At 45.5% G+C, this 24,596-nt stretch overlaps 1 protein-coding gene across 1 annotated transcript in view; it reads right to left on the bottom strand.

The window, feature by feature from the left end:
• DDX55 (DEAD-box helicase 55) overlaps nt 1-24,596 on the bottom strand; it is a 345,960-nt gene that overhangs the window by 176,108 nt on the left and 145,256 nt on the right. Inside the window, exons 7-8 of the mRNA XM_069619685.1 lie at nt 5,141-5,330; nt 2,746-2,828 (exon numbers count right to left, since the gene is read on the bottom strand). Coding sequence (XP_069475786.1) covers nt 2,746-2,828; nt 5,141-5,330 — 273 coding nt within the window. The remainder of the gene's footprint in view (nt 1-2,745; nt 2,829-5,140; nt 5,331-24,596) is intronic.

The raw sequence follows: 24,596 nt of genomic DNA, 5'->3' as shown, positions 1-24,596 counted from the left end.
TCTAATGGCTGATAAATCACAGGCATTTCTCAGTGTGCTCACCATGATTAACAATTAAAATGGAAATCAGAGCACAGTTGTATAGTTAGCATAGCTCTACAAAGAAAACAATATTATAAAGGCAATGTTATGGCCATATTGAGTACTGGAGAAATAGCCAGACAAGGAGGTGATAGCTGTTCGCATCCCAGCACTGCAGGGGTGCACATTGCTTTATTTTGTTTTTCAAGGGAGATGAGCTCTGCACATACTACATCAAGCCCAATCTCCCATGGAAAAAACAAATTAATAGCCACCATTGAAAATAGAAAAGGGATGGAGTCCCTTCTCTAGTTCTATGGCGCCCCAAGACAGGAAAGAGCTGCATAGCCAGAAGCTCCAACAGGTGGGTGGGCAGGTTGAGGGATGATGTGGGGGTGGTGAGGAGGGTTGTAAGGGTGCTGGTGTGAGGTCAGGATGCCGAGGCACCTAATAAAATGGCACCATCCATGGAAGTGCCTCAGGTGGCTGGTAGAAACATGGGGACGCCACCAGTTCTTTCCCACATTTTCAACCACCCGACTGAAAGAGCACCCTTCCCTGGGTGCAAATTAAGCATCAACTAATACACATCGATACATTTCTAGGTTTATTTCGCGAACCCAGAATTCTGGTGTATGACTCCATCACCATATCAAGGAGATGTTCAATTTATTTGACTTAAAGTAAGCTCTTAACAGGCATAAGCCCACTTTTGAACTTCTTGGACAAACCCATTGAAGGACTTAATTATGTACCAAACTTAAATTCTATGACATTACAGCACAGCAAGCAAATATGAGACAATATGAGCTGCAAAAATCCAGTTTTCAGCTTATAATGGAACCCTTATATATGGGGTCTTCAAATCCAACTTCAATCCTTTGAAAACAATGTACCTTTCAACTTAGGTTATGTTTAGGAGAATTTGTAAATTGCGCTTGACAGTAGGCGTTTCAGCATGAGGGTCAAAACACCTGATGAGCTGTTGTATAATACACAAGATAATGTTGATGGCCAGGCCAGGCTGGGATGAGGCCTGTGGAACAATGGAATTGTTTTTTTGGAGGAATTCTGATTGTTTTTTTCTTTTCAGAGTTTAGCACATATAACCACCAGGGTGATACCATATGAATTTATCTTTTTAAATATTGAGGACCTGATGCTCTACCTTAGGAATGCTATTAGCTTTCAAGTTAGTACGTTACTGCCCAGTTCGTTTTGTCAGTAGATGGTTCCTTTTCTCCAGATGGTTGTTTGCAATTGTCAGAACCTTAAAGTGAGTGAGAGCCCTTGTAGAGAACGTCTACAAATCCAGCTGGCTCTACACAATGATCTTAATAATGCTCAAACAAAGTGGGGTATTGCAAAAAAGGCTCAATGAATTTAAGAAGGATTAAGGTATGTTTTGATAAGTTTACGGAAGCTGGTGCAGTAATGGAGGGTTTGTTTCAGGCCACATCCTGAATGGCAAATCCAAGATTCCCGTATTTGATAAATGTGGTTATGGTGATGCTTGAGAGGTTTTTGTTTCCACTGTGATGTCATACCTGAAAGGTTCAGCAAGGTAAAGATCTGTTCTCTGTGAACTTGTCTAAACGCTCCTTATGTTTGTGATGTCACAGATAGCAAAACTCAACGTTTGGAGGTTTTAGCAGCAGGCCTTTTGAAGGTTCCTCAAAGCCTGTTTTGATAGTCAAGATGAGGCTTAATCATAGTTCCCACTACAATAGCAAGGTGATCATTCCCAGCATCAAAAAGGAGTTCTCAAAAACATGATGTATTTGGGGGTGGGGCATAAATGTGAGGCATCTAGGATGGCAGCCAGGTTCCTAATTTTGTCAAATGGATGGAGGTGCTCACCAAAAAACGGCAGAATATTGCATGGAAGTTCTCTCGGTTTCAAAGAAGGCCTTGTGATGATAACTTCAGTTTAGGTCTTATTAAATTGAAACTAATCTCCCGCCCCCTACTTACCCAGGCTTGTCTTTTGATAAACAGGGAAGTTTCTAAACCTGTGCATCACCAGTGAATTATGTTGCCTAACACAGCCGCCAGGACCTTGTCAATTACTTGGTGACAATCTCATGGGTTAAATATGCAGACACCAGCGGCATTGAAACAATTGCACATAATCCATGAACTTAAATATTTGAGGTTTATCACCAGACAAAGAGCCAAATTATACTTTTCCATAACATTTACCATCATGCCTCCAATTAAACAATAACTTTTCTTTGCAACTGCTTATAAATTCACCATCAATGTATCATTTGTTAGTGCATTTTCAAATGACAGCTCAAACTTGCAGGTGCCTTCTACCCTGAAACAGACAGGATTTTAAATGGTCTATCATATGCAGGACAAAGTAGTAAATATTTATAAGAAGATGGGAATCCTGTACATAGAGTAACCCAATAATAATCTGGGCAAGGGATTTGAACTGGGACAAGTGTTCAAGGACACCAGGGATTTACACCAGCACATGTTTTAGGACATTGTAGAGAGTCAGTTTCAGCTCATTAATTACAAAATAAACACACACACTCTGGTTTCACAATGTTACACTCTGCTTCCTACTGCAGTGTTCTGCACTAGTTCTGTGCGTGTGGATTTGCATCAGCGTGAAGAAACATTGTCAGAACAACAATGGTTAATATGTATATCGTGATTAATGCACAGACTTTCGTTTTAGCCTTACTCAATAAGTGACATCACGAGACAGACCTGAAGAAAACAAGATGTTTCTCCTGCTTATGTTGTCGTAAGAAGCCCACAAGATGATTAAACTTTTCGTCCGCTTTGCAAATCTAAACAGCATACAGTGCAACATGTAAAAATGGAAAGAAAAAAAAAGACATGAAACAATTTGTGTTGAATGGCACTTTCCTACGCAAAGTGCCAGATACATTTAAATTACATTTTTTGAGACATTCTTAATGGACACAGTGGGCCTGTTTCACAATATACCTAATGTTGGCATATGAAATAGACCCAGGGACTGTGGAGATTAAATAATTTTCACAGGATAACGCACCAGATTAAATGTGGCAGCGGACATCAGAAATCAGTTTTCCTACCTAGATCCTCAGCAAACAACCTACACAACATAGCACATCTTCTCTCATATAAAGGAGTAGATTACATGAGTTAAGTATATTTGTTTTACATCAGATTAATAGAATCCCTTGTGATCTCTTCTGTGAAGTCACTCACTCTCGCTTCTGATAAGTGCTTCTCCTTGCATTGAAATAATATCAAATGGGAGCTTCTACTGCAGTGGCAGGCATGACTAAAGATAATCCTTTCCAAAGTATAACAGCCAAAGATGTATTTTAAACAAAGGATACACTCCCAACTACACTAATAATGCTCACAGCTGGAGGAGCACCGAAGCCACGCTCCTTAAGTTAAGCCCTGCCAGCCAGAAGCCATCCCAGCAAACATCACTGTTGTGCCTAGGGACTGAAATCTCCTCAAAAGTGGCCGGCGCTGTTGTGGTATTCTTGGCCTCCCATGCCTGCAGCCTGACTTGCCCACCCTCACATCCTGGCTATCGGATGCTTGTAACTACATTTCTTGTGACCTATGGGAGCCGGCACCCCACTAAGGCCCTATATCAAGGCCTTCTCCTGTCTGGCCTGTCCGGTTGTGGCCGTTGTACCGGCCACCACTTTATCTTACCTACGGGATCCCACCTTTCCATCCGTACATCTGCTCATCCACGAGTTATAAGCGAGCCAGGTAAGCGCACCTGAAAGCATTTGTGCTCGGTCTATTTTTGCTCTTTGGATCTCAATGAATCCCCACCAGCTTGCCCCTGTGGCTTTTGCTAAATTACTTCTCCAGAGGAAGCATGCATGCTGCGGTCATACCATTAACCAGACTATAACCATCTTGTCTTCATGCCTCCCCCTGATGTATCCCCCGCTTGCGCTCCATCAAACTATTGAGTTCCTCCACCAATGATAGTATCAGGACCTCTTCATGCACAAATTAGTCTCTCTCATATGCTGTCCTTGAACTATGAGGCGAGGTTGTACAATCTACGTATAATTAATGATTTTGTCCTGTGACTGGTTTGCACATAGGTATTAGTCCTGCACTGTTCATGTAACCTAAGTTTGGAAATTCCTATTTGACCTGGCAACCCTATGCTGCTATTGTAACTTTTCTTGTCTGCTAATAGCAATTTAACATGGCATACCCTAATATTGTCTCTCATGCATCTGTACACCCGATGTAGCCCTCCCGCCCCCGCACTGATGCGTGGCTTTGCCAGATTATGCTACTAAGAACGACTTGTTGTAACCTGTATATGTGATCTTGCACTTCTAAGAATGCCACTTCACACTTACTGTAACTAGCGCCCTGATGCCTGAGGGCTTGGTGCGCTGCTATAAATGCAAAAAAAGAAAATACAAATAATTGCTGAGAACAAAGCCTACAAGGTACTAGACAACTGGACACCCTGTACTTCATAAGAAACCCTTCTATGAAAACTATTTGAAGTGCAGTTTCTCAAAAAATGAATTTCATGAATACAAGGTTAAGGCAAAGCAGTACTTTCATTCTATGCGATAACCGTTTCTAGGGTAGCTTGAGCAGAATGCATGATTCACAGAAGATGCCACTGGATCAAATCACCACGTGCCTGTGGGCTTCTCAGATTTCCACCCGCTACCTTATACCAGATTCCCAAAGCCTAAGAATTCAGCAACTCTAAAGATGTCTGGAGCCTCTTCGAGATGCATTGAGCAATTATTTTGTGAAACATATTTGCACGTAAGCATTTCTCAAATGCTTCAGGCATCTCAAGTTTTACTCCAATTTCTTTTTAGTCCAATATAAGCTAGCGGCTACAAATCAGGGATGCTCATTGATGGTTTATATGCTCTTAGTTAATCCTGCCCAAACTTTATCTTTTCATGGTGGTTCGTCATGTCAGGGAGACACTACAGAATTTGGCCTATACCATCACAAACGGGCAGGAAAACATCCAGAAAAAAACCGAGGATGTTAGTTCTATTTCATTTACAAAAAAAAAAATGCACTGTAGATTTCAGAATGTGCCACCTTTTTTTAACTAGGTTACCACAGAAAATGTGTAATCAGATCTTACCATGTAGAAGTTCTGTAGGCGTGCTGGTGTTTTCTGGGTGTTGCTTGCTGCAACACCTTTCTCCTTCACTGTAATACGCACAGGGTTGCGCAGACCGGCTCTGACCAGGTTCTCCACTTCTTGTGTTTGAGTTGCAGAAAAGAGACCAGTTCTCCTCTGCTTGGGCAAAAATTCCAGAATGGTATTTATACTGCAAATAGAGCAAACATCTATTATTTTTACAGAAGGTGTTTAGGTGTATTAGTGAAGTAAGTTCCATTATAAAATGTAATTCTGCTGTAAAATACAAAGACCTACTGTCTTGATTTGAAATGCAAATATTCATCATTACATTTTCAAAGGCTAGGAGTGCATCAGAGAAGGAACCGAATGTATATGTACAATCAGAAAAAACAAACTCTAAACAGATGCCCAGAGAAAGGATAATCTACGAGGAAATGGATGACCGGAGTGAGGTAATGACTTCAGGAGCAGAGGTGTTGAACCCACTACAGTGGAACATCCTGCGATTCCAAATGGGGACATGAGTACAGGTGAGCCGGCTTATGACTTATCTTGATGAGAGCAGCGTAATTTGAAAAAACTAAAAAAGCAAAAATTGAGTAAAACATCTAAAGATCAAGCAACTGTAGTAATCTCCATTCAAGAGAATGGATGTCAAATAAATCCAAAAAAGCTAGAAAAAAGAGCAAGTTGTCCCCTGAATAGGGGAGGAAATCTTACTAATAGGTTGCTAACAAGAGAGAATGGAACAAAAAAAACACCAGGAAATACAGTACTGGTGAGGCTGTTCACTTCGAGAATAATAGGAAAGTTAAAGTTACTTTAGGTGATACTTCAATATTGTAGTGTGCATCTCCAGCAACGGTAGACGTTTGTGTGAAAGCTGCTAATGAAGCTGTAAGTGCCTCGGTTATGAATGAGAGCGTTAGTGATACCTCAGATAAGAATGTGGCACAAACAAAGATTGAGCAAAATTATTTACAGTTAACAAGGCTGTTTGAGAAGGAGAAATTGTAGTGTGCTACAAAACATCATGCTCCCATTCTAGCTTTGTTTGATGTTTAACCAGCATTGAGGGTGTTATCTACTGTTGACTGATTTTGTAGAGCCCTAGTAAGGTACAGAATATTCAGTAACTAGGGTACACTGTTTCATCAGATGTTGTTACCTTAGTAAGAGAGAATGCTGAATCACTGCTTAAGTGGGGCTAGAATATAGATCCTCCCGGTTATTCCCTAGTAAGTAAGGTCTCAGAAATAAAACAATTGAGGTTCCAAAATACGGGAGATAAGGGACGGGGAGCTGCAACTAATAAAAGACCAGATCAACAGATAGATCTGCAAATTAATGATTTGGTATGTAAGAAGCACTGGGAATGGCTACTTACATTCTTACCACCAAAGATGAAGAAGCCCTGAGACTGTGTTTATACTAAGATCCTGGAATACTCAAGGCCTTAGCCACTTATACAGAGAAGGAGGTACTAGTTACTGGTTGGGGGTAGCGACCCTTATTTTGCTACAAGAGACATGGCTCACAGTCAGAGCTTTGATGGATATGCATCGTATTCCAGAAAAGCTCAAAAGGGTGAACAAGGCCGCCCGTTTTGGGGGGTTTCTATCATTGGTGGGTAATTATTTTTATGTCTAGAGAAGTGTTTAGTGAGACCGAGCACAACAACATGCTGGCAATCAAAGTCCAAATCACTGAACAGTTGGTGGCCCTGGTGATTAACATATATTCTCCTCCTAATGATGAATCCATGGTAACATTGCAGATGACTATGTATGAGCTAAAAGAATAGTGCGCTCATAAATGTTATTGTCCCGAGTGTTCGGGCATGTGGTTTTAAGCAAACTGATCAATCGTAAAAACATTTCCTATGCAACTTACCTTAGTTTTCTACACTTTTACACATGTGAAATCAACAGACGGGGAACAGCCATCTTGTGCTAATCTTATCTTTGGATCGATCGCCCTAAATTCAAGTTCCTTTGCGGCCGATGCGTATGGCCCATTTCACAACGCGAATGCTCGTGTTGTGTCAATGTTCTCTGTGTGCCAGCTAACGACGTGTCTCCATGGAAATGGCAGGAGGCCTCTTTCCTCAATAAGTATAAACAGACTGTTTCTCATCAGACAACATCAGAGTTGCTTTTTCAATCGTTTCACTGTTTTTTTTGTATAGCCAGTGACTCGTTTCTGCTGTGTTCAGCTATCTTCGTTGCACAGAGCCCCTGCAAACAGATACTTATACTACTTTTACTATTGATTTCAATTTTGTTGTATAATGGCAACAATACAGCCCTACCAGTACGAGCCAGAGTATTCCGAGGCAGAATGACTTGATAGAGAAAGATGCGGAAATGATGGAGCATCGAACGACAGTTGGCAAGACGAATCACTGCATCCTGAGCCAAAACCTAGACGCATGGAAGATGTTTCCACCTCGTGTACCTGCAATCGGCGCAAGGTCATGCCAACCGAGGAGGAGAACTGCTGCTGCCGAGAAAACTATGGATGCTTGGCCTACATATCGGAAGAAGATACACCACCGCTATGCGTTACCGAGCTGCATGACTTCAGGGCAGCCTGCCTCACAAGGTCCGTGTTGAGGATTATAATGGAGCTTATGCACGAACTTCATGCAACAGTTCGCCCTAGCAATCCAAGTAACAAGTAAGTGTACTGTAGATTTGATGTCATTTAGACCACTAACATTTCATGTTTGTCTCCTATATTGTCGTAACTTTGATCTAGCACTGCCAACTGAATGTAGATTGCCAACTGAATTCATTTCTCGCGCTTTGGGGGAAATCAGAGTGTTTCATCTTATGTGTCTTCACTTTCAACTAAAACTATATTTCTCTGTGCCCCAAATGTTATGGATGCCTGGGTGTTCACTTTTGTAATGTGTCTACACTTCAAAGCCCAAGTTGATTGATCCATGAAGTAACATTTGTACAGGCAACTATGCCATAGGATACAGGGTGCATTTTCAAGTAAGGTTTGTACACTTATCAGGTTCATTTAAATACAATATGTGTGTTTCTCTTCCACAGGTGGTACAGGCTGGTGGCCTAGCGTTCATTTACATGATGGCTTTATGGGAGGCTTGGATTCCGTGTTCGACGAGTAATACCCGCCCGTGTCGTTGGAGCCATTCGCGCCAAATTCCCCAGTGACAGCAGACAGTACAGGGGATTTTCCCACACTGTGCTGCAACCCGAAGTATACAATTAGTAGTATATTTGTGCCATCAACATCAGCAACAAAATAAAATACAAAAGAGCTTTTATGAATAGTTGTTTCAATTTTTCTGTGAATCAATGACACGCTCACTTGTCTATGAGGGCATGAAAGAATGGTTGGTGCCCAGTGTCTCCAGGCTCCCCTCAAGCAGACCGTGCACCTGCAATCAACATAAGTGAGTGTCTCTTCAGCATCGTTCCAGACCTTTTCCGCATGCCTGTTGCCCATCCATACCCCCTCCACTATAAATGGCAGTTCACACCTGTGACCGTGCGCTCCCAAGGGGGCTGGCAGAATGGGAACGGCCAAGGTGCCAAACACCATGGTATCTTCCGCACAGGGGCCATTGTTCACATGGCCTCCCCAGACCCAGTGTCTCCAAGCTCCTCTCTAGCAGACCCCACCAGAAACATGTCACACATTCACATACACACCCACTTTTCTAATCCTGTATAAACTCTGTGATATTTATCCAGAGAACATTTCTGAGCACTGGAAGTAAACTCTTGATCATGCTACCTGTTGTCCTGCTACTAGCTCCCCTGCTTGCTGAATCTAATTGTTTGTTAGTCAAGGTAAGGGCAGGTCACCTATTACCTTCTCTATATTCCTCTATTTCTGATCTCAAATGTTCCATTTCGACCGAATGTACCCAGTAGTGTAATGTTCATTTATCTCAATGACTTTACCATTGTAAACTGAACCTGCACTGGTTACCTGGCCACCCTCTGATCTCGGCCCCAGGTCCCTCCCCCGCCAGTCGCACACACCTGCACTGCCCTCATTACAAACCCCGCACTTGGGGACTGTTTCTGTATCTCCACAGTCCAACTACCAGCACTTGACACCTGATATCTGCACTAACCGTTGCACCTGCCACCTGCTGGCTGCACTTCCACTTATTGCTTATTTATACTATTTCCCAATGTACTGCACTTTCCCCACCCCTTGCCCCCTGCACTTTTCCCCTTCCCAGGCACGCACAATCTGAATGACACCTGGCCTAGTAGGATCGTTGTCCGTCTTCCCTCTGTTCCCACCCCCCTTTGCCTCGCCGCGCCTTGAAACACTTGTGTATAGGTGCGTTATAAATTCCATATCATATCATATATCATTGTATAATGTTTCAAGTGTTTTGATTTCGATCTATAGCACGTCATCAATGTCCATTGTAATAGAATTGCATCTTTCTCGGACCATGTCTATAAGCATGTTTCCTTTTGATACATGAAAGTACATTCAACGGACAAGTAAAACATTACAATTTGTGTCAAAATAAATCAATTCTCTATGAAAGTTATCCCAGTGTATAATCGACTACGCCACACAGGTTTTGCTTCTTTGACCAAAACAAGCATTGCATAGAAAGCTGTTATATAATGCCATCAATCTCATGTATACAGCACAACTGTTTTGTAATTATTTATACTTTTCTTATACGGATCTTATAGATTTTTCAAGAATGCCTGCTTTTATGGTTTTAGGTTGCCGTTCTAGGAACCATGTCAAAAGTCAGGGCACAACCCTGCATACATTCCCGAAGGATATTGATTTAATAAGAATATGGGTTCGATATTGTGGTTTTGCGGTGGACGAGATTGAAAGTAGAGCCCAGGCTGTCTTGGGAGACTTGAGGGCCAATCGATTCTGCATCTGCAGCCTGCACTTCACTGAGGATATGTACGACCAATCGAAGTACACAAAAAAGCGTTGACTCAGAATGTTTTGTAAATTGCTTCCAAATGCAAGTCCAACTCTATTGATGCACACGCTGCCTCAGGTGAGTCCCGGATGATGATTTAGCGGTAGACGGTGGGGTACTGAAAAGGTAACTTCATGAACGGATTGGTGCTTTCGGTGTATATGAGTCTTACTAAAGTTTGCATATTTACCAGATTGTATTACATTTTACTATACACCTGACCCTGGTTTATGGATCCTTAACTGAAGTAATTATGACCATGGAAAACAATGCCATAGTGCCCTTCAAAAGAAGCATAATGTTTTCATAATCGGTTGCTTGACATGTCAATTATTTTAGGAAAGCATACGGACGGAAGCACAGTCCCTGGCAAGTGACAAAACCACTGACACGTCCAGTATACCCATGGTGAGCCCTACAGACTTGCAGAAGTTCATATTCTCCACAGTTGGATTTTCCCACATATCTAATGCAAATCTAATTTTCCCGTTTACCACTTTATGACAATGCACTGAAAATGAAGGTGCACGATTCAGCATCCATTTATTTTCCAGAGTCAAAACAAAAGCACCTATCAGGTAATTTTATTTCACTTTTCATTTACGAGAATGTATTATGCTTGGAATTTCAAATAATATAAAATCGTTTATGTATCCTGTCTGTTTACACTAGGTGTCATTTATGGGTTTCTCTTTATATGTACCATTGTCTGCATCCCATTGTCTCGGTTCCATTTTGCTGCTTTCATCCATACTAAAACAAGTACTGTGTTACAGTGGGATGCTGGCACTCCGACTACAATTACATCGTCATTTGCAGCTGGTCCCGATTATGTAGTATGTGTACTTACAATTCTCTTGAATGAAAGAAAGTTAATTCTACATAGGATACTATTAGACAGTGACATTAATATAAACATGCAGTGTTTCAAACTTTTATGATTTCAGTTCTAACGTTACACTTCCTCCCTAATGCAGAATACATTGTAATGTTGCCCTCAAACATTTTGCAATCAGTATGTTTTGCATGGTGATCTCTGATCAAGTACACTTGCCATCTACCAAGTGTAATTTGAAATTTATATTTTGACTAAATGACGTACACTGTTTACAAGGGTATGTGTGTAAGCGCCGGTGCGATGAAAGATTTTAATTTCCAATACGAATGACGTTTTTTAATGAATATTCTATTCAAGGAATGTACACAAGGTGTGGAATTAAAAGTGGAGGCCATGGATCTGAGGTGGCGTATCAGCTTGTTGGTGCGGTCATTTCAGAGAAGACCATGGTTTCACAGAAAATCAAGAAAACAAGGGTAACTAAAACAATTTCGTTTTCTAAAAGTGTTTTGGGCTGGTATTTTCTTCATAATATGTTTTTGTATTTATAGTGATATGATATGGCATTTATAACGCGCCTATAAACAAGTGTTTCAAGGAGCGATGAGGCAAGGGGAGGACGGACAATGATCCTAAAAGGCCAGGTGTCATTCAGATCGCGCAAGTGCGTGGGAAGGGGGCAGGGACAGTGCAGTACATGGCAAGATGATAACAGTAAGTAAGTAGCGGGCAGCATGTGGCAAGTGCATGGAGAAGTACAGACAACAGATGTCGCAGGCAGGGAGGGGTCTTTAGGGATACAGAAACAGTCCAAGTGCTGGGGTTGCCAGGAGGGCAGTGCAGGTGTGAGACGCTGGCATGGGAGGGAACTGGTCCCGAGATCAGACGGTGTCCAAGTAGCCAGTGCAGTTCCAATTATAGCCAGGAGGTCAGCAGAGGAGGGGAGGGGAAAAAGCAGAAGCAAAGAGAAAGGGTTTGAGGTGCTTCCGGAACCGGAGATGGTTCTCCTCAAGTTTGAGGGAGGCAGGGAGGCTGTTCCAGAGGGAGGCACCAGCCGCGGAAAGAGATCTACCACCAACTTGTTGCTTGGAGAAGCGACTGACCCTGAGGGAGTTGGAGGCGGATGAGCTAAGAGCTCGGGAAGGAAGATATTTAGGAAGAGAGAGTTGAAGGTACAGAGGCCCTAGCCCCCAGAAGGCCTTGTGGACAATGCAAAGGGTTTTGAACTTAATCATTGCAGACACTGGGAGCCAGTGCAGAGATTTCAGTCCTGGAGGGATACGATCCCTAGTGCTAGCCGCTGTACGTGTGCTATACATTGATCATGTTTTTAGAACACATCTCTTAGAGGCCCAGAAGGAAAAGAAGCATAACGAGAAAGACAACAAATGAAACCAAAGAGGTCGCTTGCCAAACAGATTTCACCATGGAGCAACTACTATTTGAGGGGCAGCAAGGTCCATAATCAGACTTGTGATGCTTATGCCCAATGGCCTGAAACTGAATTGAATGTGACCGGCGAAGCCAGCAAAAGTATTCTTGGACCATTGCTACAATGTGAGAACTCGACAAGATGAAAATGAATATAATGAAGATGCATTGGAATTCCTCTCAGACCACTTGACACTATTTACACCCACAAATATAAAGTTCCACCCAATAAACATTCAATGTTGACAGTTTCTCCAATTCGTGTGCAAATAACACAAGCTGAACTAACAGAGACTGAAGCTTCAACGCAATTGACCAAGGAACTTGCCAAACATCTCGACTACAGTATGGGCGATTTGTCCACCACAGTTGAGTCACAAACCACATTCATGCAGGATGATTGACTAATAAAGGAGCACAAATACATTGTATTTGACAGCTGCCTGGTAGACATTATACGGATGCTGAAATGTGTTCATCCATTCAGGGGGAAAATATGCAGGGAGCCATTGGTGAATACGACTCGTGTATTCCAAGGCACAAACCTGAAAATCCAAGCCACCTGTCTCCACCTCCATGATACATTTTCATGGTCCGCTCAACCGATGCTGGGCAAAGTGCCAGTGGAAAACTACTGTAATCGAAGCTTTACTTTTCAGTGGCTTGACTTTCCGTCAGATTTCCAGTTTCTGTCAATTTGTGCCACTGGAGTTCCTTGCCAAAAACCCAGTACTACAACTATCAAAGCGAATTCTTATTCCCTGCTATTAGTCTAGCCTGGAAAATTGAACAGACATCAATTGAAAGCACATTCTCTGGCAAACCGTTTAGGCTAGCTGTGGACGGACAGTGTGACAGCCCCGGATTTTCAGCAAAGTACTGCACATACCACTTTTAAGACATGAAAACTAAAAAAATTCTGAGTTCGGAGATTGTGCAGGTGTCCCAATGTACATCCTCTGTGGCCATGGAGAAACATGGTTTCATCAAATCCCTCGAACATCTTCAATTGAGGGGAATGCAAATAGACCTCATAGCCACTAACAGACATATTTCAATAGCCAAGGCCATGTGAGAGCAGTTTCCAAACATTTGTCATCAATTTGATGTATGGCACATTGCCAAATAAGTCAATAAAAAAATTACAGGTGCTTGTAAAAAAAAAAATAAAAAAAAGGGTTTGGAAAATATTTTACAGTGGTCTCAGTCTTTCAGCAACCATCTTTGGTCGAGCTCCAAAACCTGTGATGGGTCTGTGGAAATTCAACTTGAAAAATGGCGCTCATTGATGCACCACTGTTCCAACGTTCACTCATGGACAGAAAACCAACATTTTCAAGATTGTGCACATGGACCTTTATCGGAGGAGCAGTAATGCAAGAAGAGGTTGTTGGTGCCATGTTCACCTCCACACAAAACTCTTTCAAGAGATCTAAAGGGACTTTCAGAATTCTCTCACACTGGAGATTTGGACTTTCCCCTTGCAGTGAACCTGATCTGAAAAGGCAAACGAACTTTTGTACCTGCGCTGGCTATGGGAGAATAGCGCTGGGAGTTTCCTTAACTCGCGCTTCACTGGCACCCTCTTCCTGGAGGGGGAGGAGCATTGTGACGCTCACGTGACTGCTCACGTGACACTGCCTGCCATTGAAATCAGGGCGAGCGTACCCTTGCGGCATTAAGCCCATTAGGAGTGAAGTCCACCGGCTGTTGTGCAGCTGCTAGGCGCTGGGGCGCCTCAAGCGACGAGATCAGCCTGCACCAATTCGTAGCAACCGAAGCAACTAAGGTAAGACCTAATCAATGGCCGATAACAGGCCACAGACTCGGCTAAAATCTAAACAAGCCCAGACCTTTTTGCTCTCTCATTCCTATCATACGGACGATATTGCAATGCACATAGACTGTGAAAGCGAAAGCCTAATTAAAAATGTCAATGAAACTGATCTTGCTTTGGAAAATGAACTAGAAAAAGACACAAAGTCAAAAAATGAATTATCTGAACAAGTTGAATCTTGTGGGTCTGAGTCATCCAACAATCCAATGAATCCCAATACGAGATATATATACCCAGAGGTTTTAGTTGTAGTCTCAACAATTGACACACAGGAAGAGGCGGTTCCTCCATCAGTCTCTGAACTAGCACCAACACCTGTAGCAGTTCTAGAAACAATGCAAGGTAATTTGGGACAGACACAACAAAATGCCCAATTACCCATGGCCAAAGGCCTACTTACTGAGGAGTTTTTGATACCAATAGCTGAACTACGTCCTACCGAGAAACTGGTACCGGAGCAGCGTTCTCCATCCCAGGCACAATTGACGACATTAGTGGTTCTTGTGCATAATCAGGGCGGGGGAAACAAAACTAATGGAAAAATTGAATGCAATAGCAGCAATGGCAGCAACAAGGACACCAAGGAAAATGATCGCCGAAACAAACTACAACCTATATCATTATCCACAGAACGGTTGAGATCAGAAGAACGAGTACTTGAAAAAGAAGATAATGGCATGGAAATATCTAAACAAACCATTAAGGACCCCAGTTCACAAGCAACTGATCCACTAGTAGTGGATATTAACGCAGAATCATTCCAATCACCATTTGATGTAACAGATTTGGAGCTGCTTGCGGTTGAAGTCCCAAGTACCTCCCATGGATACAAAGCTATTACGGTTCACTTTTCTTCGAGATCTCGCTAAACCATCGATACAAGAAAAGGAGTGCACTTTACAACAAGAAATAACAAATAGCAATAAGGAAGAAAGATGCTCAAATGTCAAATCCAACGAAGGCAGGCGAATAGAGAAAAGTGACACATGCACACAAACTACCTTAGATCGAAGACAAAATGAAGTTGCCTGTGAACAAGCAGGTGAATTTTTCTTTACAGAAGAAACAGATACGGAAAGAAAAAGGTATAGATTATGCTGGGAGAGAGGCACGCCTGACTATGAGGCTCCAGGCTGACTTTGAGCAAATGAAAGCAAGACTGGCTGATAACTTCATAAAAGGCAAAGCAGGCGATATCAGCTCTCCAAGCCGAACGTCTAATAACACGAGCACTACATTGAAGAACCCTTTTTTATCTGAAAGAACCGGTGATTCAATACAAAAACTGATAACTGGTTCGCCAACGGAGGTTGTAAAGGCTGGTCGGATAAATAATACCGGACACAAACAGGCCATGCATTTGACTGGTGAAAATTATATAAAGTCAACTACAAATCATCAGGATTCTGAGACCCAAAAAAAAACCTGGAAAGAGAATTTCGAAAGGCCCTCTGACAATGAACACAGAAATGAGAGATCATGACCAGCCCTGCGCTCAAAGGTTTTTAAGTCTTAATCAACAGGAAAGGGGGATCCTGAGAGATAGGTGTAATGAAAGAACAAAAAGCCCTGATGAAAAAGACCTGGAACAAAAAGCCAACCTGTCGACAGCGGCAGCCATTCAGATTCACAACAATGTTTTTTTTTTTTTTTTAAACTTTTATTTTTGGCGGCAGAGGTATACATTAGACACACTCAATAATCCAGCAACTGAACAGCACAGTCACATTATTACTTGGTACATGAGATGAGCCACTCACAGTGGACGCAACAGTCAACTTAGCTTCACAGAAGAGAAGTGGGAGAATGGATTCAGGGTGCAGGAGTAGATTCCGTTGGAGTAGGGGACGAGCCCGATCCGGGCGCATCCTCATCCTGGCTGTTGAGGTACGCATTAAATTCAACCCAAATGTTCTTGGGGCGTGAATGGCCCGGGAGCATTGTCAGATATTCCTCTTCACAGTTTCGTGACCAGGTGAGCAGACGCAGCCAAGTCTGGAAGTCCGGAGGAGAGGAGCTCCTCCAACCCTGGAGTACGCATTTCTCGGCTACCATACAGCCTATGTTCAAAAACTTAGCCAGGCCCCCAGTGCCGACCCCCCCCCACACCCCAAACAGAACCGCCAAGGGATCCGGGTCAAGCACCGTGTCTGTTATTGCAGCAAGTGTTTCTAGGATGCGCCTCCAGAACTCCGACAATCTGTCGCAGGACCAAAAGATATGTAGATGATCAGCTTTTTGGGCCCCGCAGCGTGGGCAGGCGCGCACAGTGGCATGGGTGAACCTTGAGGTGCGATGTGGAGTGTAATATAGCCTGTTTAAAAGCTTGTATTGCATGGCACGATACCGAAAGTTTAGAGAGACTCTCTGAGTGTGGAGACACATCCTCTCCCAAATCTCATCGGAAATCTCCAGACCCAGTTCGTCCGCCCATTCACCGCGTGCCCTCGGAGCCAGAATCGGGGTAGTGTCCTGTAGGATCCTATACAGAGAGGATACAACGCCGCCGGCACCGCCAGAATTAGCAATGTATGCAACTGCCGGGGCATCCGGGGGCTAGTCTGGGAATGAGGGCCACATGGCACGAAACGCTGCCCGGAGTCTATAGTATTGAATAGTTTCTACTGCGGAACCAGTGTGCCCCGGTTTCCACATCCGGGGTTCAATAAACCTGCCCTCGGGGTAAAAGTCGGATAAAGCCAGATAGCCCAGTGAGCTCCAGTGTCGAACCAAGGCAGTATCATGTGTGGGTTCCAGCCCGGGGAAGGACCCTGCAGGGAGCCATTTGTAATAAGGGGAGGACTCAGGCGTCGCATTAAGCAGGCGCGTCCAGGCACGGAGGGTCACATTAAGTGGATCAATAGGGGAATCGGGTGTGTACTGACGGTGGAGAATGAGGGACATTACGTTGACACCAGCGGCAGCTAGCCGCTCCAGCTTGACATGTGGGCGCTCTTGAGAGCCTGGGTACCAATGCGTGGCGTGTTGGGCTTGGGCCGCAGTCCAGTATAGAGTCAGATTGGGGGCCGTGAGACCCCCTCGTTTGTATGAAAGTGCCATGTCAGTCCACTTCTTGCGCACCGCACCGGAGTGCCACAGAAACTGCGCGCAGAGCGAGTGGAGTTTGGTGAAGTAGGCCTTCCCGGGCCATACGGGTATGTTGGTAAAGACATAAAGGAGCTTGGGGAGTAGGATCATTTTAATGAGGGGGGAGTCTTCCAGCTATGGATAGTGGGAGAGCGCGCCATCGCAACAGTTTGGACTCAACGGTCTGCGCCACAGCCGTTTAGTTGTCGGCCAGTAGAGCAGGCTTCGCCAGGGAGATGTGGACGCCCAAATATCTGATACCTTCCGGGGACCAGCGAAGAGGGAATTCCGTAGCGGGTTGTTTAGTTGAACTAGTCAGTGGAAAGATCTCGGACTTGGAATAGTTAATTGTGAAGCCAGAGTGGGTGCCGATACGAGTAATGTCCCTCAAAATGGGGTCGAGGTGCGTTGTGGGGTCTCTAATATACAGTAGGACATCATCTGCGTACAGAGAGATGATCTCAGGGTTACCCTTCAGCCTGATCCCCCTGTGAGCGTGGCGGGCACGGACCCAGTCTGCCATTGGTTCTATCACTAGGGCAAATAGAATGGGTGAGAAGGGACAACCCTGGCGTGTGCCTCTAGAAAGTGTGAAGGGGTCAGAGGTTAGGGAGTTGACCCGCACCCGCGCCACAGGAGAGGTGTACAGTAACTTAATGAACCGGATCATATTTGGGCCAACACCCATTGTCTCCAGTACCAGCCACATGTACCGCCAGGAGACCATATCGAAGGCCTTCTGGGCATCGAGCGTGACTGCCACAGCCTGCGCGTCCTGGTCCATCCGAGACATAACGTTAAATAATCTCCTGATGTTGTGTGAGGTAGCCCTCCCAGGGACGAAGCCAGACTGGTCTTCGTGAACTAAATAGGTCATGACGGGTAGGAATCGATTCGCTATAAGTTTAGCGAAGACTTTGGCGTCAAGGTTCATGAGAGAGAGAGGTCTATATGATCCACATTCATCTTCGGGCTTACCGGGCTTGAGCAGGACCGTTATGACTGCCTCCCGCATGGAGGGGGGAAGAGCCGAGACCCGTATTGATTTGGTCCAGACCTCGAGCAGCCTAGGGGCTAGTATGGCGATGTGCTCTTGGTAAAATTCGGCAGTAAGTCCGTCTGGACTCGGTGCCTTACCTTTGGGCAGGTCTGAGATGACGGTCACTACTTCATCCAAGGTGATTGGGGAATCTAGCTGCTCCCGGGTGGAAGGGGAGATCTCCGTAGTGGGGATCTGGTCAAGAAGGTCGCGGGTGTTTTGCTCGGTATGCTCTACAGGCTGGGTATAGAGGGAATTGTAGAATTCAGTGAAGATATCTAGGATTTGTTGGTCAGTCCACAGTATGTTCCCATGTTTATCTTTAACTGAGGTGATCTGAGTACGACCAGACTCCCCCCTCACAAGAGTGGCTAACGTTCTCCCAGGTCTGGCCCCCTCACCATATTTCTTGGCGGCCTGCGGGCGGCTGAAATATCGGACCTCACTGGCGGCAAGGGCATTATAAATATGGAGCTCGTCGCTGATCTGAGCGAGGACGGTGGGATCTGTCCCAGTGGAGCCTCGGAGTTCCAATTGTTTAAGTTTGGTTTCGGAGCGGCCGAGGGCGGCCCTGATTGATTTTAATACCCCCGCCTCCCGCGAGATAGACATACCTCTAATATATACTTTGAAGGTGTCCCATCTGACCGCCGCCGAGGTGTCCTGGAGGGAGTTATGGACAAAGAAAGATTCGATATCGGCCAGTGTCCCAGCCCCGAACACAATGTCCCGGAGGGCCTCGGATTTAAAGCGCCAGGTGGGAAACTTGGGGACAGGGATCCCTAGCCCAACGGTCAGTGTAATCGGGGCATGGTCTGAGAGTGTGCGGGGTAGAATTCGGGCGCTCTCTACTCTGCCCATCGCGTCCCCCGACACCAAGAACAGGTCTATTCTGGACCAACTGTTATGCACAGACGAATAATAGGTATACTCCCTCTGCTGGGGGTTTAGTGTCCTCCAGACGTCACAAACACTGAGCGTCCCGATGTGGTCTCGCAGTCTGCGGGCAGCTCTTGACAGTGCCCGAACAGCCGTGCCAGTTCTATCCAGGACAGTGTCCAGAATGAGATTCAGGTCGCCACCCCATATTATCTGAATGCCAACATAACCCAGCAATATAGAGGTGATAGTGTCAAAGAATTCAGGAGAGTCGACGTTAGGGCAGTAGGTGTTAACAAGCAGATATTCACTATTTACCAGTGTGCAGTGGAGTATGACATAGCGACCCTCCGAGTCAATGTAGCTTTTATGTAAGATAAACTTGATGGATTTGTGAATCAGCGTGAGAATGCCCCTGGATCGAATACGCGGTGAAGAATCTAGCGGGGCCCCATGTCGGGGCTATGGTCCTTGGCATGTGGCCCGCAGAGTGTGTCTCCTGCAAAAACAATATCTTACACGCATGCCTGTTGGCATAAGCCATAATCTTGCGGGCCTTAGTGTGGTTGCTCAACCCCCTGATGTTCCAGGACATGATGAGAGTGGTCATTGCAGTGTCAGGCAGCTAATCCCGCAATGCACAGTTAATGTACCTCCCAAATCCAGCGATAGCATGAGTTACCAACCGTGGTGCTGAGTGTGCAATCATAGCCAGACAATGCGTGCGCCATGCAACCTCGTGTGCCTTTTTTAAATAACACCCCGTTCCCACCCCCCTCCCTCACTACCGCCCAATAGGCAGCAGTGTGTTTATTACCCGCCCTTAACTGTAAACGGCTGGGCCATCCCCAACTTGGCCCGAACTGTCCAAAGGCCCAACCAGGGCTAACACACAACCATAGCATAAAGAACATTGCAATCGCAGTGGGGTGCGCCGTTGCCGTGCACTGGCGCGCTTAAGGCCCAGAGGGTCGTTACAAAACAAGCAGTGGACTGCGGTATCATAGTGCAAGTGTATAGGTCTAAGTCTCAGCAAGGCCTGGCTGCCAGGCCCTGGGCACTGCAGCCGAACACCCATACCACCAGGAAAACTCAAGATTAACATCTCAATAATGCAATTAAACTAGCAGTGAGTATCGGGGACGCCGACCGACATGCAGGCTGTCAGAGCCGCATGCCCGGATAAATGACATAACAGTAGAACCATCAATGCGGTCGGCGGCCAACAGCCCTCCCAGTACCTTGTAAACAGAACAATTAGAGAGAGCAGGGTCCAGACCAGTTTCCGTCATTGTTCATGAAGTCTTCGGCAGGGCGATGAAGAGGAACATGTGCCTCTATGAATTTCACTGCTTCCGAGGGGACCGTGAAAAAATAGAGTTTGTTGTCGAATGTGAACTTCAATCTTGCTGGGAACAGTATGGCATACGGGATATTTCTCTCTCTGAGCAGCTTCTTAACACCGAGAAATTGCCGGCGTTCCTGCTGAACACCCACTGAGAAGTCAGGGAAAATCCGGATTACTTGCGAATCCAATCTGAGCTCCCCTTTTTCGCGTGCAAGCCGGAGAATCAGGTCACGGTCCTTGAAACTGAGGATCTTTGCAATAATGGGCCTCGGGAAATCACCAGGCTTAGGGCGTGGTAATAATGCCCTGTGGGCTCTCTCCACTGTGAAGAAGGGGGACATGTCAGGGTTGCCCAGGAGGTCTTTCAAAAGGTTCTCAACCGCCAACTCGAGTCGGCCCTTAAGCGCATTTTCGGGGACTCCAACAATGCGTACATTGTTCCTCCCCGACCTGGATTCTAAATCGTCGCATTTGGCCTTGACTGTCTTCATGTCCATGACCAGAGTGGATACAGTGCCCTGCAGCGAGGCTATGTTATCCTCGTTAGTGCTGACCCTATTTTCGGCCTCAGTAATTCTTGACCCGTGCTGGTCCAATGTGGCTTTGAGAGACGCTACGTTTGCATTAATATCGTCTAGCTTTTCATGGAAGGCCGCAAAATTCCTGGCCATTGACTCCATCATAGATTGTAGGTCTGTGGGAGGTGTGTCAGCGGCCGGCAGTGAATCCGCCCGGTCACCAGGTGCACGGGGCGAGCCAGATCTCGGGGTGGCTCTTGCAAATCTGTCCATGGCTCCGGTCTTACCAGCATTCCTGGATCTATTGGGCATGGCGCTATACAGCACTAGAGATACATATAACCTCTATGAGTGGTATGCCTGCAAATGATATTTGTCACAAGAGTAGAGGTGAGCGCTATCTTGATGAGTCAGTGCAGCTCGAGGTCGAGGTAAAATTGCAGGCAGGCGATGCTGGTGCCAGGGGTCGGAGGGGCCAGGCAGAGACCGCTAAGAGGATCCGTCAGTGGCAGGGATCACAAGGCACTCAAATTGGCGGTGAGCTCAGCCCAGGGCCATGGGGGAGTGCCGGGGGGGAAGCAGGGGCGGTAAGGGAGCAGCGGTCCCAGTTAAAGTAATCCCCGGCTCCTCACCTGCATCCGCCGAGACCAGTAAGCCCCATCACCCCCGCGGCCACAGCACACCCAGCGGGGCACAACAAACCGCCAGGAGCCGCCCAGGAGCGCTGGGGACGAGCGGGGGCCAGCGACCAGCCAGACCCCAGGCGCGGCAGCTGGGCCGGCGCCACTCCGCGCCGCCACCGAGGTAAGCCCACAGAGATGGCGCGCAGCAGTTGGCCAGCGTCCACCCGGCCCCCAGCCGGCGCACGGCCCAAGACGCAGGCCGCGAGCGTCCGGATCTTCAGGCGGCCCACGGGAGCCGCCGCTTGGTGCAGAGGGACAGGCCAGCAGCAGCTCGGCGTCACGGGCGTAGGCGGTCGGGCCAGCACACGACCCCAGATGAAAGCGGAGGCAGGAGCGGGCGACCCGCCGCCGAGCGGCCCCCAGCAGTGTAGTTCGGGGCCGCCAGTGGCCCAGGGTCTCGGACGCCGGCCCCGCGGCGGTGCAGCGCCGCTCGCGGGTGGTCCGGGTAGGCGACGGCCGAGGCGCCGATACCGGGAGGGCAGGTCCGCAGTCTCTGTGTGGAGGAGCAGGCAGGCGTCCCAAGCACGATGGTGAGGCGGCCCCGGCAGGATGAAGGGGTGGAACGCCACGTAACTCCCGGACTCAGAAGCCGGCTGGCCGCAGAGGCCCCACAAACATGCCGTATCTCGGCATCGGAGGACCAATTCACGCTCAAAACACACTGACACGTAGCCCCAGATGTCAGGGAGGCAAAGGAGCAGGAATAAGGGCATGTAAGAGTCGCCAACCGCAGATGTATACGGATAGGAAGCGGCCGTACACGGAGCTATCAGGCTAGGCAGCCATCTTGACGGCTGCTCAACAGCGCCCCCCTCACAACAATGTTTTAGCTGCCACTTCATTGGCTTTAATACCATTCATAAAACTGTATGAGAGTTTACATGAAGCAATTCAGAATAATGAAGGAATATTGGGCAACCTTAACGAGAAAATAACTAAAATGGAATCCCGCCTGTCAGAACAGCAATCACGACAAAAAGAAGAAAAACGCCAGTTAGGTGAACAACCAAATAAGCAACTGGAGTTGCTTCTGAAAGACAGTGAAGAAAAAAAATAGTTGAATGGAGGAAATGGCCAGTCTTCTGAAACAAATGGCCTCACATATATCTTTATGGACAACTTCTCCTGTGAAGGGGGTGCAAAGTGGATTACCTGCACCCACACAAGGTCTCTTAGATTCAAACAAGATGGACAAGTCAGATGGGAAAATTGTGCTTGACATTGTAACCAACGTCAATACATTCCTGCTAGACTAGAAAAAAATGATGAAATAACGAATGCTGTATCAGAGAGTAACAACTTGCTTGCAGGAAATGTGAGGGATAAAAGTAGTCCAATAACAGACGTGGTAGATAACATAGAGAAACATAACGAACTAAAAGACAAATTAGCAAGGCTTGGACCGGTTAATGGCATAAGTAAGGAAACACCATCCTGCTCTTTAGCAATTGAAATAGAGGCGATGACCACTAACGAGAAAACTACAGAAACTCAGTCTTCCTCTATAGAGAAAGCATCGTATGGGATATTCAGTGGGCAAGAAAAAAACCTCTTTTCCAACACCAATAAAGAAAAAACACAGGTTGCTGCCAACAGACAAGGAAAACAAAGACTAGAGAAAAGGAAGAATATTCAGGTTCCACCAAATCGAACGAGTAAAACAAGGACATTTATAAGAAATTTGACAACTCCAGTAAAACCTAAGTTATTTGAGAGAGAAAAACCCGTAGGAACAAAGAAAAATGATACAGAAAGGAAAGTTGGAAAAGAAGTGAGAAAAGGTGAAAATGGAGAGAGAAACCCCAAAAAAAGGATGAGAATTGATTCAGATATTAGCACAACCTCCTCAGTTGAACAACTTGAGGAACTATGCGATCTATCAACTTATCCTGATCAGAATGATGATGATTGCACAATAATGTCAGAGGATGAGCGGCTAGACAAGAATTCACATAGCCCAGGTACTTCAGCACAGACCCTAGGCAAGAAACAGCTAACAATGGAACTAGACAACAAAAAGAATGGAAAAGCTGTACAGTCAAGATCAGTAATTGATCAAGTTGAATTAGACAAAAGAATAAAAACTGCAAGTGAAGACCATAGAGACAAAACAAGGCCGGCCTTAAATCCAACCCAACCAAAAGTAAAAATTCAAAAATACACCAAAATAGCGGATAAAGAACATCGAGCCAAGCAAAACGTGCAAACTAGGAAGATAAGGGTTGAAAACATCTTGAATGACGATCCTTATGTCAACCTGAATCGTGGCAATATAATGCGACTGCTACATGCGGTACCAGTGTTACGTACCATTCGATCTGATGACATTCGAATTGTTGAATATGCTTCAGAAGATCGTGTTGACTGTGTGTTATTACATATCATCTCACAAGCAGTCTGCAAGATTCTGATGGCTGCTAAAGATGAGCTATTGTGTTTAGGGTTTGAGATTTCAGAACAGGAGACGATTGAAAATCAGATCGCAGAAGAGGGAATACATAACAACAGCAAAGTCATAACCCAGGAACAACGATGACAAGAACTTAGGAGCCATCTGAAAATGGTCTCCCAACCACAAGCTCGAAATAGAAACTCATTGTTTGAGACAAAGAAACACTAGCTAGGGAAATATATCCAAGATGAAACAGTATCCGTGATTTCCTGGAATACCAGAGGATTTAGTCATCTGTACAATGAATTCCCAGTAGACCTGACAGATAATTTTGCGATTTGTATGCAGGAAACCTGGATGCGTTCACCTCCAGTAAAAGATGGCAATAAAATAATGTTAAACCCAGCAGTGAAAAATACAAGAGGAAGACCGTATTCCGGGTTAATA

The sequence above is a fragment of the Ambystoma mexicanum genome, chromosome 10 (assembly GCF_040938575.1).
Source record: "Ambystoma mexicanum isolate Mex_15411 chromosome 10, UKY_AmexF1_1, whole genome shotgun sequence".
NCBI classification, from domain to species: domain Eukaryota; kingdom Metazoa; phylum Chordata; class Amphibia; order Caudata; family Ambystomatidae; genus Ambystoma; species Ambystoma mexicanum.
This window is presented reverse-complemented; position numbering and strand designations above follow the sequence as displayed.